A 13,862-nucleotide genomic window follows, 5' to 3' on the forward strand; every position below is an offset into this window, starting at 1 on the left:
TCTGAAAGGGTCCTTCGGCTGTCCCCGTAGGAACTCTTTTGGGTTCCATGTAGAACCCTCTGGGGAAATGGTTCTACGAAGAACCCTGTTAGGTTGTAGATAGCATCATTGTTTCTAAGGATGTATAGTACTCTCCATAGGACTCTCTCTAACCAGCCTTCCCCCTGGCCTGAGTCACACCAACTCACTATTTGTGGTCTCACTGCATTGTTGTGGTTCAGCTTAGTCATTGTAGCATGTTATTTGACCTCTATTTAACCAGGCAAGTCCTTGGATCAAATTCTCCTTTGCTATAACAACCTGGTTGGTCAAAGCAATCTCCTCTTGCTCTCTGGAACTGTTTCTGAATGCTCTCCTTCCATCTGTGTTGTTAGACATTGATGAGTGCAGGTACAGGTACTGTCAGCATCGCTGTGTTAACGTCCCAGGCTCCTTCTCCTGTCAGTGTGAACCAGGCTTCCAGCTGGCCGGCAACAACCGCTCCTGTATTGGTAAGGCGTGGTCAGACACACACACACGCAATACCGCATACTGTATACACACAGAGTCATGGTTAAACTAATAGCCACAACCAGCCAAAAGCACACACAGAGTCCCACACGATCCAGACTGATGTTAGACCGTATATATACTGATGGACTTCTCCCTTTCCTCCTCCTTCCAGATGTGAATGAGTGTGACATGGGCGCCCCCTGTCAGCAGCGGTGTTATAACACCTACGGTACCTTCCTCTGTCGCTGTGACCTGGGCTACGAGTTGGGGCCTGACGGCTTCGCCTGCAATGGTGAGAGGATCTGCCTGCCTGCCTGTCTGTCTCTATAATGCCATTAAAATAGCAGTGCTACGATCTGAAAAGAGAATCCATCTCTTTCTTGCATTATTTAAAAGCTCTCTGTCTGTTTTCTTGGTTAAAACAGCTGGGTTATGATCTGAAATGCTGTTCTCTCCCTCCTGCGTTCTGCAGACATAGACGAGTGCAGCTACTCCAGTTACCTGTGCCAGTTCCAATGTGTCAATGAACCCGGGAAGTTCTCCTGTCAGTGCCCAGAAGGCTACCAGCTGCTGGGCACCCGACTATGCCAGGGTAAGCACTCTCTCCATCTGTTCTTCTTTTGCCCGTCTTTCACTTCAATGTCAGCTAATTGTACCTGTGTTCTTTCGTTGTCCTCGTTAGTGGACAATTTGATTCTATTCGTTTCGATTCTGTCCTATTGTATTCGAACCTTCCCTTTCCCAAACCTTTTCTCCATCCCTCTCCTCCCCAGATATAAATGAGTGTGAGACCGGAGAGCACCAGTGTACTGAAGGACAGACCTGTGTGAATATCCACGGTGCCTATCAGTGTGTGGACACCAACCTCTGTCAGGACCCTTACATCCAAATAACTGACAAGTGAGTGAACATTTATTAAAACACGCGCACACACACTCTCACACATACATATACACGCACACACACACACACTCAAACATCTTTCCCCCATTATCAACCTCTGTCCATATCGTCAGCCTCACTCTGTATGGAGCACAGATCACATTATTTCTAAGATTGCTCCAATTACTTTTTCCAGATTTCTGTCCAATTCTGTGCCCTTTTCAGTTGAACGGGTGTTAAATTGATAACAGGTGTGGACAGTGGTTTATTTCCCTCTACTTGTTTTGGCTGTATGAAAAGGTTTCAGAAAATGACTTGGGGAAATGGCCACTGTTCAAATACAGTTAGTTGTATGTCATCCGTCTTGGTTTGAGGATAGTTCACCAGTGCTCCTTCTGTATTGCAATATACCCCTCTAGTGGTTGAGTTATGAACTACTCTTTTGAACATTTTATCTAGAGGCATGAGCATTTCAGGGGACATATTCATCACTAAATATAAAACATTGATGAACAAATATTCAGTTTTAATTTAAACAGAATCAAAAGTGAATCATTAAGCCGTCTAGTTCACGAGGTCAAATTTCAGGAAGTGACTCCCACTACGACACAACACATACAGTCTCTCTCCAGAGGACTAACAAACTGCTACTTTTCTCTCCTGTGTGTCTAGTCGTTGTGTTTGTCCTGCGACCAAGCCAGCCTGCCGAGACCTACCCTTCTCTATCGTCCACCGCTACATGAGCATCACGTCGGAGCGCTCCGCCCCCTCAGACATCTTCCAGATCCAGGCCACCAGCGTCTACCCCGGAGCCTACAACACCTTTCGCATCCGCTCTGGAGACGACAACGGAGACTTCTACATCAGAGTGAGCGCAGCTATAGCGTAACAACCCTTGTATAGCGCCGGCCTGAGTCACCCTCCCATCCCCTTTGTGAATATATGATGATAGACTAGTGAATTTATGATGACAGTTGGAGGTCTAGAAACGTATTGTATTGCAGTTTTGAGACCTTGCATCATAACAATACTTAGATAAGTTTCTTGACTTCTTAGACTAGGAGGAATTTGTCAAATAAACCCCTACTTTTTCTGCCTAATGTAGTGTGACTGACTCTGACTAACCTCGCTATCGTCTCCGTGTCTCCCTCAGCAAATCAACAACATCAGCGCCATGTTGGTTTTAGCCCGGGCCGTGACGGGACCCCTGGAGTACACACTGGACCTGGAGATGGTGTCAGTCAACCCCCTCCTGAGCTACCAGACCAGTTCGGCCCTGCGACTGTCCATCTACGTAGGGCCTTATGCCTTCTAGAGGGAGGAGAGAGAGACAGAGGAGGGGGGGGGGGGAGTATAGACACAAGAGAGGAAAAATAGGAAACACAGAACAATCTAGAATTGAAAGGGGTCAGAAACAGAACAGTCAGATAATGTAAATTGATGTCAAAGGTAACACACAACTCTGTCAAGTCCCAATCATTTGGGAAAGTTAAGATGGAGTGAGATAAAAAATACATTTATGAAAAAGGAATACTGCATCAATAACGTACGACTGATAAATATGAATACTACGAAGTAGTATTGATATACTGTACATGTTTGCTCCCTGCCTCCCAGAGTATCATTCTCAACCGCTCCACGTTCCCCGTTCCCCTAGTAACCGTTGGTACCAACCAAACTCCCTCCAATTGAAGATCTAGAGAGAACCAAAAGACATATTACGTTATCATTGTATCGTAATCCTTCTCATCCCGACTCTGTCATTTCCTTCCTTTGAACAGACTCATTCTCACTCCTATGTTTTCATGCTATTCCCATTCCTTTACGACAGTTTTCCTTATCATCCATGGGCCACGACTCAATAACCACTCAGATCAAACCTCTTCATCGGCCCTGTCGCTCCCGCGTCCATCCCTCTCCTGAATCCTACCTAGTCCTGGTGCTGAAGCTCTAACTCACTCACACACCGTTTGTAGTTCTGTAACATTACAGAAAGCTGTATCAGAAAGCTGATGCAAAATAAAACGATATACATTTAAACCACGTGTTAACCATAGCTTTTTGTGCATATTATTTCACCATGTCACCCTTCTTAATATAGTCTCATTTCTCTCCGACTTCTTCAACTCCTGTTTCTCCTTTTCCTTCAACCAGTATGTCCTAATTTCCCCCACAGTGTGCTCTGGTCGTAGCCAGTTGACCTTTCAGAATGTATCCCCACAGGTCCACTGTGCTCCAGTGCCAGTGGCACTCTGTCTTTCCACAGCTGCAGAACATGCCTGGGCTTCTTGTGTGACAACCACTGAGAGAATGGAAAAGATCTCTTGAACAATGAGGGAAGGCAGGGTCAATATATGGGTCAATATTCACTTAAGACTCATTAGCCTTAATATGTGGGGCATAACAAGGCGACCTGGTCTGCAGTGGCATACTTACTGAACAGCCACAGCCTCTCCCCTGGGTGACTAAAGCCATATTGCTCGGGTAGTGATTCTTCTCCAGTCCACAAAAAAAACAGGGGAAAGCCCTAATGCCATCGTCCATCGCCTCCGCTGCTGCTCACTCTGCCCAGCCAGCCTCCACCTTGGCACGCACGCGCACACACACACACACACACACACCTCCCCTCTATCCTCGCTCAATGGAGATGACTCATACGCCACGCAGTCTTACGCAATCAGGCCCAAAGTGAAGTCTGTAGCCAGTACAGCCACAAGGAGCCGAGGGTGAAGTCTGTAGCCAGTACAGCCACAAGGAGCCGAGGGTGAAGTCTGTAGCCAGTACAGCCACAAGGAGCCGAGGGTGAAGTCTGTAGCCAGTACAGCCACAAGGAGCCGAGGGTGAAGTCTGTAGCCAGTACAGCCACAAGGAGCCGAGGGTGAAGTCTGTAGCCAGTACAGCCACAAGGAGCCGAGGGTGAAGTCTGTAGCCAGTACAGCCACAAGGAGCCGAGGGTGAAGTCTGTAGCCAGTACAGCCACAAGGAGCCGAGGGTGAAGTCTGTAGCCAGTACAGCCACAAGGAGCCGAGGGTGAAGTCTGTAGCCAGTACAGCCACAAGGAGCCGAGGGTGAAGTCTGTAGCCAGTACAGCCACAAGGAGCCGAGGGTGAAGTCTGTAGCCAGTACAGCCACAAGGAGCCGGGTGAAGTCTGTAGGCAGTACAGCCACAAGGAGCCGGGTGAAGTCTGTAGCCAGTACAGCCACAAGGAGCCGAGGGTGAAGTCTGTAGCCAGTACAGCCACAAGGAGCCGAGGGTGAAGTCTGTAGCCAGTACAGCCACAAGGAGCCGAGGGTGAAGTCTGTAGCCAGTACAGCCACAAGGAGCCGAGGGTGAAGTCTGTAGCCAGTACAGCCACAAGGAGCCGAGGGTGAAGTCTGTAGCCAGTACAGCCACAAGGAGCCGAAGGTGAAGTCTGTAGCCAGTACAGCCACAAGGAGCCGAGGGTGAAGTCTGTAGCCAGTACAGCCACAAGGAGCCGGGTGAAGTCTGTAGGCAGTACAGCCACAAGGAGCCGGGTGAAGTCTGTAGCCAGTACAGCCACAAGGAGCCGAGGGTGAAGTCTGTAGCCAGTACAGCCACAAGGAGCCGAGGGTGAAGTCTGTAGCCAGTACAGCCACAAGGAGCCGAGGGTGAAGTCTGTAGCCAGTACAGCCACAAGGAGCCGAGGGTGAAGTCTGTAGCCAGTACAGCCACAAGGAGCCGAGGGTGAAGTCTGTAGCCAGTACAGCCACAAGGAGCCGAGGGTGAAGTCTGTAGCCAGTACAGCCACAAGGAGCCGAGGGTGAAGTCTGTAGCCAGTACAGCCACAAGGAGCCGAGGGTGAAGTCTGTAGCCAGTACAGCCACAAGGAGCCGGGTGAAGTCTGTAGGCAGTACAGCCACAAGGAGCCGAGGGTGAAGTCTGTAGCCAGTACAGCCACAAGGAGCCGGGTGAAGTCTGTAGCCAGTACAGACACAAGGAGCCGAGGGTGAAGTCTGTAGCCAGTACAGCCACAAGGAGCCGAGGGTGAAGTCTGTAGCCAGTACAGCCACAAGGAGCCGAGGGTGAAGTCTGTAGCCAGTACAGCCACAAGGAGCCGGGTGAAGTCTGTAGGCAGTACAGCCACAAGGAGCCGAGGGTGAAGTCTGTAACCAGTACAGCCACAAGGAGCCGAGGGTGAAGTCTGTAGCCAGTACAGCCACAAGGAGCCGAGGGTGAAGTCTGTAGCCAGTACAGCCACAAGGAGCCGAGGGTGAAGTCTGTAGCCAGTACAGCCACAAGGAGCCGAGGGTGAAGTCTGTAGCCAGTACAGCCACAAGGAGCCGGGTGAAGTCTGTAGCCAGTACAGCCACAAGGAGCCGAGGGTGAAGTCTGTAGCCAGTACAGCCACAAGGAGCCGAGGGTGAAGTCTGTAGCCAGTACAGCCACAAGGAGCCGAGGGTGAAGTCTGTAGCCAGTACAGCCACAAGGGGGCAGTGTGACACACAGCTCTCTCTCCCAGGCTGAGACAGGAATAGTAACAACCCGAGGTGATGGAATCTGCTGGTTTTGTAACCTGACTACTGAACCTGCCTTCCCTCTCCCTATCAGTGAACTCCTAGGCTTAAGAGATGCAGAGGCACTATGGATACACACACTAACATGTACAACAAATCATAGCCACGTGTAGTGTACACAAGTATGTGGACACCCCTTCAAATGAGCGGATTCAGCTTTTTCGGCCACACCCGTTGCTGACAGGTGTATAAAATCGAGCACCCCGCCATGCAATCTCCATAGACAAACATTGGCAGTAGAATTGCCCGTGCTGAAGAGCTCAGTGATGTAGGATGCCACCTTTCCAACAAGTCAGTTTGTCAAATTTCTGCCCTGCTAGAGCTGCCCTGGTCAACTGTAAGTGCTGTTATTGTGAAGTGGAAACGTCTAGGAGCAACAACGGCTCAGCCGCAAAGTGGTATGCCACACAAGCTCGCAGAACAGGACTGCCGAGTGCTGAAGCGCGTAGCCCATAACAATTGTCTGTCCTCGGTTGCAACACTTACTACAGAGTTCCAAACTGCCTATGGAAGCAACATCAGCACAAGAACTGTTCATCGGGAGCTTCATGAAATGGGTTTCCATGGACGAGTAGCAACACACAAGCCTATAATCACCATGCACAATGCCAAGCGTCGGCTGGAGTGGTGTAAAGCTCGCCGCCATTGGACTCTGGACCAGTGGAACCGTGTTCTCTGGAGTGATGAATCAAGCTTCACCATCTGGCAGTCTGACAGACGAATCTGAGTTTAGCAGATGCCAGGGGAACTCTACCTACCCCAATGCATAGTGCCAACTGTAAAGTTTGGTGGAGTAGGTATAACTGTCTGGGACTGGGAGCCAGGCCTAATCGCCCAACGTCAGTACCCGATCTCACTAATTTTCTTGTGTCTGAATGGAAGCAAGTCCCCGCAGCAATGTTCCATCATCTAGTGGAAAGCCTTCCCAGAAGAGTGGAGGCTGTTATAGCAGCAAAGGGGGGACCAACTCCATATTAATGCCCATGATTTTGGAATGAGATGTTCGACGAGCCGTGGACACCGTGTACATTAACACACACCAAACATATGCCATCAGTATGTTAGCCTTAGCTGAGGGCTTAGTGGTCAGATCATAGTTAACAACGTGATGGTGTTGCGGGATATGGAGGAGGGGGGGAGTGGTGTATGTGGGAGGGGTGTGTGGGTTACAGGGGAGGAACAGAGTGGTACAAGTCCCATGGCATTTCCTGTTGGCACTGAGACACAGAAATGACCTGAGTGAAATGGGATCAGACTGTACTGTGCCCGCACAGTGGGCACGGGGAAGGATGGCACTATGTTGTGTGTGGGCGTGTACGGGCATTTGTATGTGCGAGGGTGTTTGTTTGTGTATGAGTAATAAGACTGTGAGTGTGAGTGTGTATGCAGACGTGGGGAGGAGGGTTTGGGGTGGCAGTAGGGAGCGGAACAGTGGGCCTCTCTTTGCCACTTCCACCCAGGTATGAGCTTCTTTCCCTGGGCAAGCCTTCCACTGTGGGCGGGCCAGGTGTGGGGGTGGGAGTCAGTCGGTAATGGGTTGTTCCGCGGGTTATGTCCCTTTCACGTCCCTTTTAAATTCTAAGTAGAAACTGTGCACCAATATTGGTATTTTGTTGCTTTGACAAAGTCATTTCTGAAGATGTGATTAGACACTATGGATACACACACAAATATGTACAAAGTAATAAAACAAGAACCTGTCCCTGATTTTAAGGTCAACCCTGTTACGTGAACTGAACTCTCATTTTAATAGGATGAAACTATTCCTTTTTAAATCATTTTTCGAAAGAAACGTTAGACATCTAATAGTCAAATCATAGTGTAAACCCAGGTGAGCTGGTTCTGCTCTTTTAGGCCATTTTCTGGTGTTTTGTGGGGAAGAACTGAACGGGTCGAGCAGAACACATCAACCCTGTCACCCATAGATAGACAGGCTATACATGTTTTCACTATTTAAATGTTTTTGTGAATCTTGCATTCAACTGCCCCTCTCTGTTGCACACAACAAGCTTCCATCCCCCCTCTCATGAGGGGATTCAATTGTCACCTGTGTTATGGTCAACCCTGTTACTGTTTTTGGCACTATAGTCATTTTTTTATTTAACCTCTTGAAATAGGTAAACATGTTTTTGATTAAGTTGAACATGGGCTCTTTATTAAAATTAGGTGAAATAAATGTTCATTTAAAACAAAATTGTTCATTTTGTGAAATAAGCGTAATACAATCACAAGCACAGGGAAGACATCTAATGGAAGATATAGGGCACTCAATCTAAAGACATCTCCAACATGACCGGCTCTGTACCCAGGCTAAAGACATAACCTGCTCTGTTCCCAGGCTAAAGACATAACCTGCTCTGTACCCAGGCTAAAGACATAACCTGCTCTGTACCCAGGCTAAAGACATAACCTGCTCTGTACCCAGGCTAAAGACATAACCTGCTCTGTTCCCAGGCTAAAGACATAACCTGCTCTGTACCCAGGCTAAAGACATAACCTGCTCTGTACCAAGGCTAAAGACATAACCTGCTCTGTTCCCAGGCTAAAGACATAACCTGCTCTGTACCCAGGCTAAAGACATAACCTGCTCTGTACCAAGGCTAAAGACATAACCTGCTCTGTACCCAGGCTAAAGACATAACCTGCTCTGTACCCAGGCTAAAGACATAACCTGCTCTGTACCCAGGCTAAAGACATAACCTGCTCTGTACCAAGGCTAAAGACATAACCTGCTCTGTACCCAGGATAGAGACATAACCTGCTCTGTTCCCAGGCTAAAGACATAACCTGCTCTGTACCCAGGCTAAAGACATAACCTGCTCTGTACCCAGGCTAAAGACATAACCTGCTCTGTACCCAGGCTAAAGACATAACCTGCTCTGTTCCCAGGCTAAAGACATAACCTGCTCTGTACCCAGGCTAAAGACATAACCTGCTCTGTACCAAGGCTAAAGACATAACCTGCTCTGTTCCCAGGCTAAAGACATAACCTGCTCTGTACCCAGGCTAAAGACATAACCTGCTCTGTACCAAGGCTAAAGACATAACCTGCTCTGTACCCAGGCTAAAGACATAACCTGCTCTGTACCCAGGCTAAAGACATAACCTGCTCTGTACCCAGGCTAAAGACATAACCTGCTCTGTACCAAGGCTAAAGACATAACCTGCTCTGTACCCAGGATAGAGACATAACCTGCTCTGTACCCAGGATAAAGACATAACCTGCTCTGTACCCAGGATAAAGACATAACCTGCTCTGTACCCAGGCTAAAGACATAATCTGCTCTGTACCCAGGCTAAAGACATAACCTGCTCTGTACCCAGGCTAAAGACATAACCTGCTCTGTACCCAGGCTAAAGACATAACCTGCTCTGTACCCAGGCTAAAGACATAACCTGCTCTGTACCCAGGATAAAGACATCACCTGCTCTGTACCCAGGCTAAAGACATAACCTGCTCTGTACCCAGGCTAAAGACATAACCTGCTCTGTACCCAGGCTAAAGACATAACCTGCTCTGTACCAAGGCTAAAGACATAACCTGCTCTGTACCCAGGCTAAAGACATAACCTGCTCTGTACCCAGGCTAAAGACATAACCTGCTCTGTACCCAGGCTAAAGACATAACCTGCTCTGTACCCAGGCTAAAGACATAACCTGCTCTGTACCAAGGCTAAAGACATAACCTGCTCTGTACCCAGGCTAAAGACATAACCTGCTCTGTACCCAGGCTAAAGACATAACCTGCTCTGTACCCAGGCTAAAGACATAACCTGCTCTGTACCAAGGCTAAAGATATAACCTGCTCTGTACCAAGGATAAAGACATAACCTGCTCTGTACCAAGGATAAAGACATAAACTCCAACTAAGCATAATTGATAAGATGCCATCTTCTGTGCACAAACCTTCAAAAGTAAAATAGAACAAAGCCTTTCAGCTTCATTGGATAACGCAACTTATTTGACTCTCTTACTCTCTTTAACCACTGTGGTTGTGGATATTTTTATCAATAGAGGAGGAAGGGAAGGTAATGACATTGCCCTCAGCCCCCACCCTATCGTTGAAATGAGTCCATTAATACAAATCAGGAGAGTGCTGTGGAATCTGTGAGTGTCATCAATAATAGTTGCTACATACGACAACACAAACAACTGAATGAGTAGGGGGGTGGGACAGGAAATGATCTTTCTATTTTGGGGTCTCTATGGCCCTGAATATATATAGAGAGTACTCCTATATAGAGATACCCAAAATGATAACAATGCACAAATAGCCAACAACAATCACGAATAGTTATCTAAAAATAGCAACCAAGTAAGTAAATGTTACCAAATCAAAAGATGCTTCATGAATTTGAATCTGGATGAATTGAATGGTCGTTAACTTCTTAAGTGGATGCGCCTTCATCTGTAACCAAACCTCATTGAGTTAGGCAGCCATGAATGGGTCTGTGAGGTCAGATAGAGAAACCTGCTCTAAGATAGACCGGTGGGTGAGAGGTAATTGCACTTTTCGTTTGTAGAGAATTGAATTGACCTCTAGATACCACATAGCCTAGGGCTTACAAATGACATTAACAACAAGTCATCTCCCTAATTTGTAACCCATTAGCGCATCACCTTTATCCAATTAGTGATTTAATTGCTGTATATGTTAATTACGCAAGGTCAGTGTAATATCCTGAACACGTTGAATATCTCAATGAAGTTAATGGACCAATGCATTGAGGCCACGTGCACGGCTGTCCAGTGTAAGGGATTGGAACCAGCTAGATGGAGAAAAATACCATAGAATTACATACAGAATCTCTCAAATTCTACGGTACACCAGTGAATTTGAGATTCCTACAGTTATGTAACTAGGGACGTGTGAGTGGATGTTAGGTTTTAATCCCACACTTTTCTGCATCTCTCGTGTTTTCTCGCTGGTTTGAGAAAAGGTTTTCATAACTTTTCTCCCTTTCAAGGTCAGACATTAAATGTTGCAAATACTTCCAACCTTCATAGTGGTCTCTTTGAATAATATCCATTCCATATCTACCCCACCTTCCATTTCTTTACTCCGTGCGTAAACGTGGTTACTAAGATACGACAACGTGTTGCTATGGACACGTGGGCGTATGGAGGCAAAAGGGCTCGAGCTGAAAGAATATTCCGCTATACAGGAATACATAACAGAAAACAAAAACGGTTATGAAAGCTATGTAATTGAAAGGAAGCTGAAGTGTATTTTGACGGAGTGCAAACGTACAGTTGATACCTTAACAAATCGCTGGCTTGGATATCCATATAGTCCCCCTGGACATTTCACCATGGATTTGGAGACCCTGTTAAAAATGTCACTTAAAGGAGAATGCACATTTTTTTGGGTCATTTGTACTTTGCCTACACAAATCAGTAGTCTATCAAGAGGGATGAGAGGCGCACCTCTCCAGAATGAACAAATGCCAGTCTCCCACGCACCAACTGGACACCCCTTAGTTCTGCCAAACGATTCTGATACCCTTTGACAGTGTTGTAAATGTCCATATTGGCTGTTGTACAAACACAACACAAACATCCTTACCGTGATCAATGGCCAATTTAGTTCTTTCTCGGGTTTTATCACTTCCACCATAATATCAGTTAGAAAACATAATGGCAATGATGAGCAGGTTATAGAGAGAGAAGGGTGCTGATGGATAGAACAAGTTAAAGGGTAAGCCATCATTATAAGATGCCTATGTGCAATGTTAAGCTTATAGGAGAGTATGTGGGCACTGTGTTTTTGTCAGGGGGGGGTGAAGAGGAGGGGGATGACAAGTAATTGACTCAGTCCATTCATGCATCTGGTCAGGGCAACTTCAATGAACCAGGGAGAAAGTGTGAGTGAGTGAGTGAGTGAGTGAGTGAGTGAGTGAGTGAGTGAGTGAGTGAGTGAGTGAGAGAGAGAGAGAGAGAGAGAGAGAGAGAGAGAGAGAGAGAGAGAGAGAGAGAGAGAGAGAGAGAGAGAGAGAGAGAGAGAGAGAGAGAGAGAGAGAGGAATAAGTGTCAACCTGCTAAAAATACAGAATGTTCTGTGTGAATGAATAAGTGTATGATTTGAACTGGACAAATAGAAAGGTGGTTATCACTGCTTTCACTTCACCTCAAGTAAAATTATGACAAATTCAAAAAGAATCTGGTCAATGAACCAACAGGAGGAGATGTGCTTGGAGAGAGGCTCAGTGGAAGAAATCGAACGTAAATAAATAAAGGTATAGATGGGATCTTCATTCTAAAGCCAAAATGAAGGGCACTTTATTATCTCTCTTCCTTCCTCACTCTCTCTTTTCCCCTGTCTGTACTGTGCCTCTCTGACTACACACTCTCGCTCTTCCATTAACAATTCTGCAACATTTCGACAACACCAACACCATTTTCACTGATTCTCATTGTTGATTATATGTCTTTGCCTGACTTTTTAAAATATTTACAGGAAATGGAAGACAAAACATTCAGGAATTGTTCATTGGTTTCCCCTTTTTGTCCCTCCTCCCAACTCTCTCACTATTTAGTGGACATCAGATTTCTTGTCCATAAGCAAATACACAATCATCTCTGGTCCACTGCATGTCTGTCCATTCCTAACCTATTGTCCAAAATAAGTGCAAGATAGAAAGACTGACAGAGGGTGAATGAGAAAAACAAATGCTGCTAGGAGGTCTCTGGTGATGTCACACATCTACATCACATCACCATAGCAACACAGCATCAGCACCAACTTACTAAAAAAGGAGAGAGACAGAGAGGATGAGAATGTCTGTGGCATAGAAACATAATTATTTTATTTCTATGGTCTGTGGTGGTATGTAACAGTGTGATGCTTTTACATAATATATACATATGCATTTCATATGACATATTATAATACAATGTGGATTGCACAAATTCAATTAAATCACAATACAGGTGAACATTTTCGCTCATTTATGTCAGTGCTCATCCCAACGCTAACAATCATATTGATGGTCTTAATAGAATATAATAATGTTGACAAATCATTCTGATACCCATTTTTACCATGAAATGTATCCAGAAAGTCTTATTTATAAGACACTTTATGTTGGTGGAAGAACAAAGAATGGAAAATAACTCTCTATCTTTGCATTCAAACTATATCATCAGAACTATTGTCCTCATGATTCCCTGTGGGTTCGGATAGCTTAAAGACTATGAGGGGAGGGGGGAGAGAGGATGAGCTTGACACCCCCAGCACTAGGCGACTGCTCCAGCTCTTCTGAGACCAAACTTCTAAAAATAAACTGAGTACTAGAAAAAAGAAAAAAGTACAAGGCTACAGGCTCTGGAAGCATCATCATCAACAGAGGAAGAGAGGGGGGCTGAGGGAGGATGGGGGATTGGAAGCAGAGAGTGGGTGTGCGTGGGCGTTTGTTCGCTTCACTTCTACTGGTTGGTACTGTTTATGAATCTGGCTGCATTTACACCAGACAAACATGCAGAAGTTGTGTGAAACAACTATACCTGCATGCTATACATGTGAAAGCATGCACTGTACTATAAAAGCGTATGGTGTCACATATCCTATTAACCACACCACACACACTCTGGCTACCATGCATTTCTCACTGTCCAGCCATCTCGCTGTCTTCTGTCCTATTAGACTACGTCAATATTCCAACACATCATACCTGATCTTAACTGCTGTAGCCCTAAACCTCTCTGTACGTCCCACAGTCTCTTTAATCCACACTCCTTCCTTCCCTCTCTCCCTGTCTTCTCTCGCTCGCGCTTCGACGCAGGAGTGGGAGGTGTTGCTAGGCGACAGATTAGCTCCTTTCTTTCAAGAAGCGGAGCGCAGAACTTGATTCTCTGGGTGTAAAAATAAACACCAGTGAAAAGAAAGAGTCTTAAGGAAAAGGACAAGTAGCCTTCACCTCTGCTATTAGAGGCGCACATTGTCTTTTTCCAGA

The 13,862-nt window shown here is 46.3% G+C and overlaps 1 protein-coding gene across 1 annotated transcript in view; it reads left to right on the top strand.

Annotated features, from left to right (window-relative positions):
- The window catches only part of efemp2a (EGF containing fibulin extracellular matrix protein 2a), a 16,237-nt gene extending 12,812 nt beyond the window's left edge, over window positions 1–3,425 (top strand). The window contains exons 6-11 of the mRNA XM_029730053.1: window positions 375–491; window positions 665–784; window positions 965–1,084; window positions 1,266–1,392; window positions 2,047–2,242; window positions 2,528–3,425. Of these exons, the coding sequence (XP_029585913.1) occupies window positions 375–491; window positions 665–784; window positions 965–1,084; window positions 1,266–1,392; window positions 2,047–2,242; window positions 2,528–2,689 (842 nt within the window). The 3' untranslated portion in view covers window positions 2,690–3,425. The remainder of the gene's footprint in view (window positions 1–374; window positions 492–664; window positions 785–964; window positions 1,085–1,265; window positions 1,393–2,046; window positions 2,243–2,527) is intronic.
- Window positions 3,426–13,862: the final 10,437 nt, after the last annotated feature.

This window comes from Salmo trutta, chromosome 3 (genome assembly GCF_901001165.1).
Source record: "Salmo trutta chromosome 3, fSalTru1.1, whole genome shotgun sequence".
In the NCBI taxonomy this organism is placed as follows: domain Eukaryota; kingdom Metazoa; phylum Chordata; class Actinopteri; order Salmoniformes; family Salmonidae; genus Salmo; species Salmo trutta.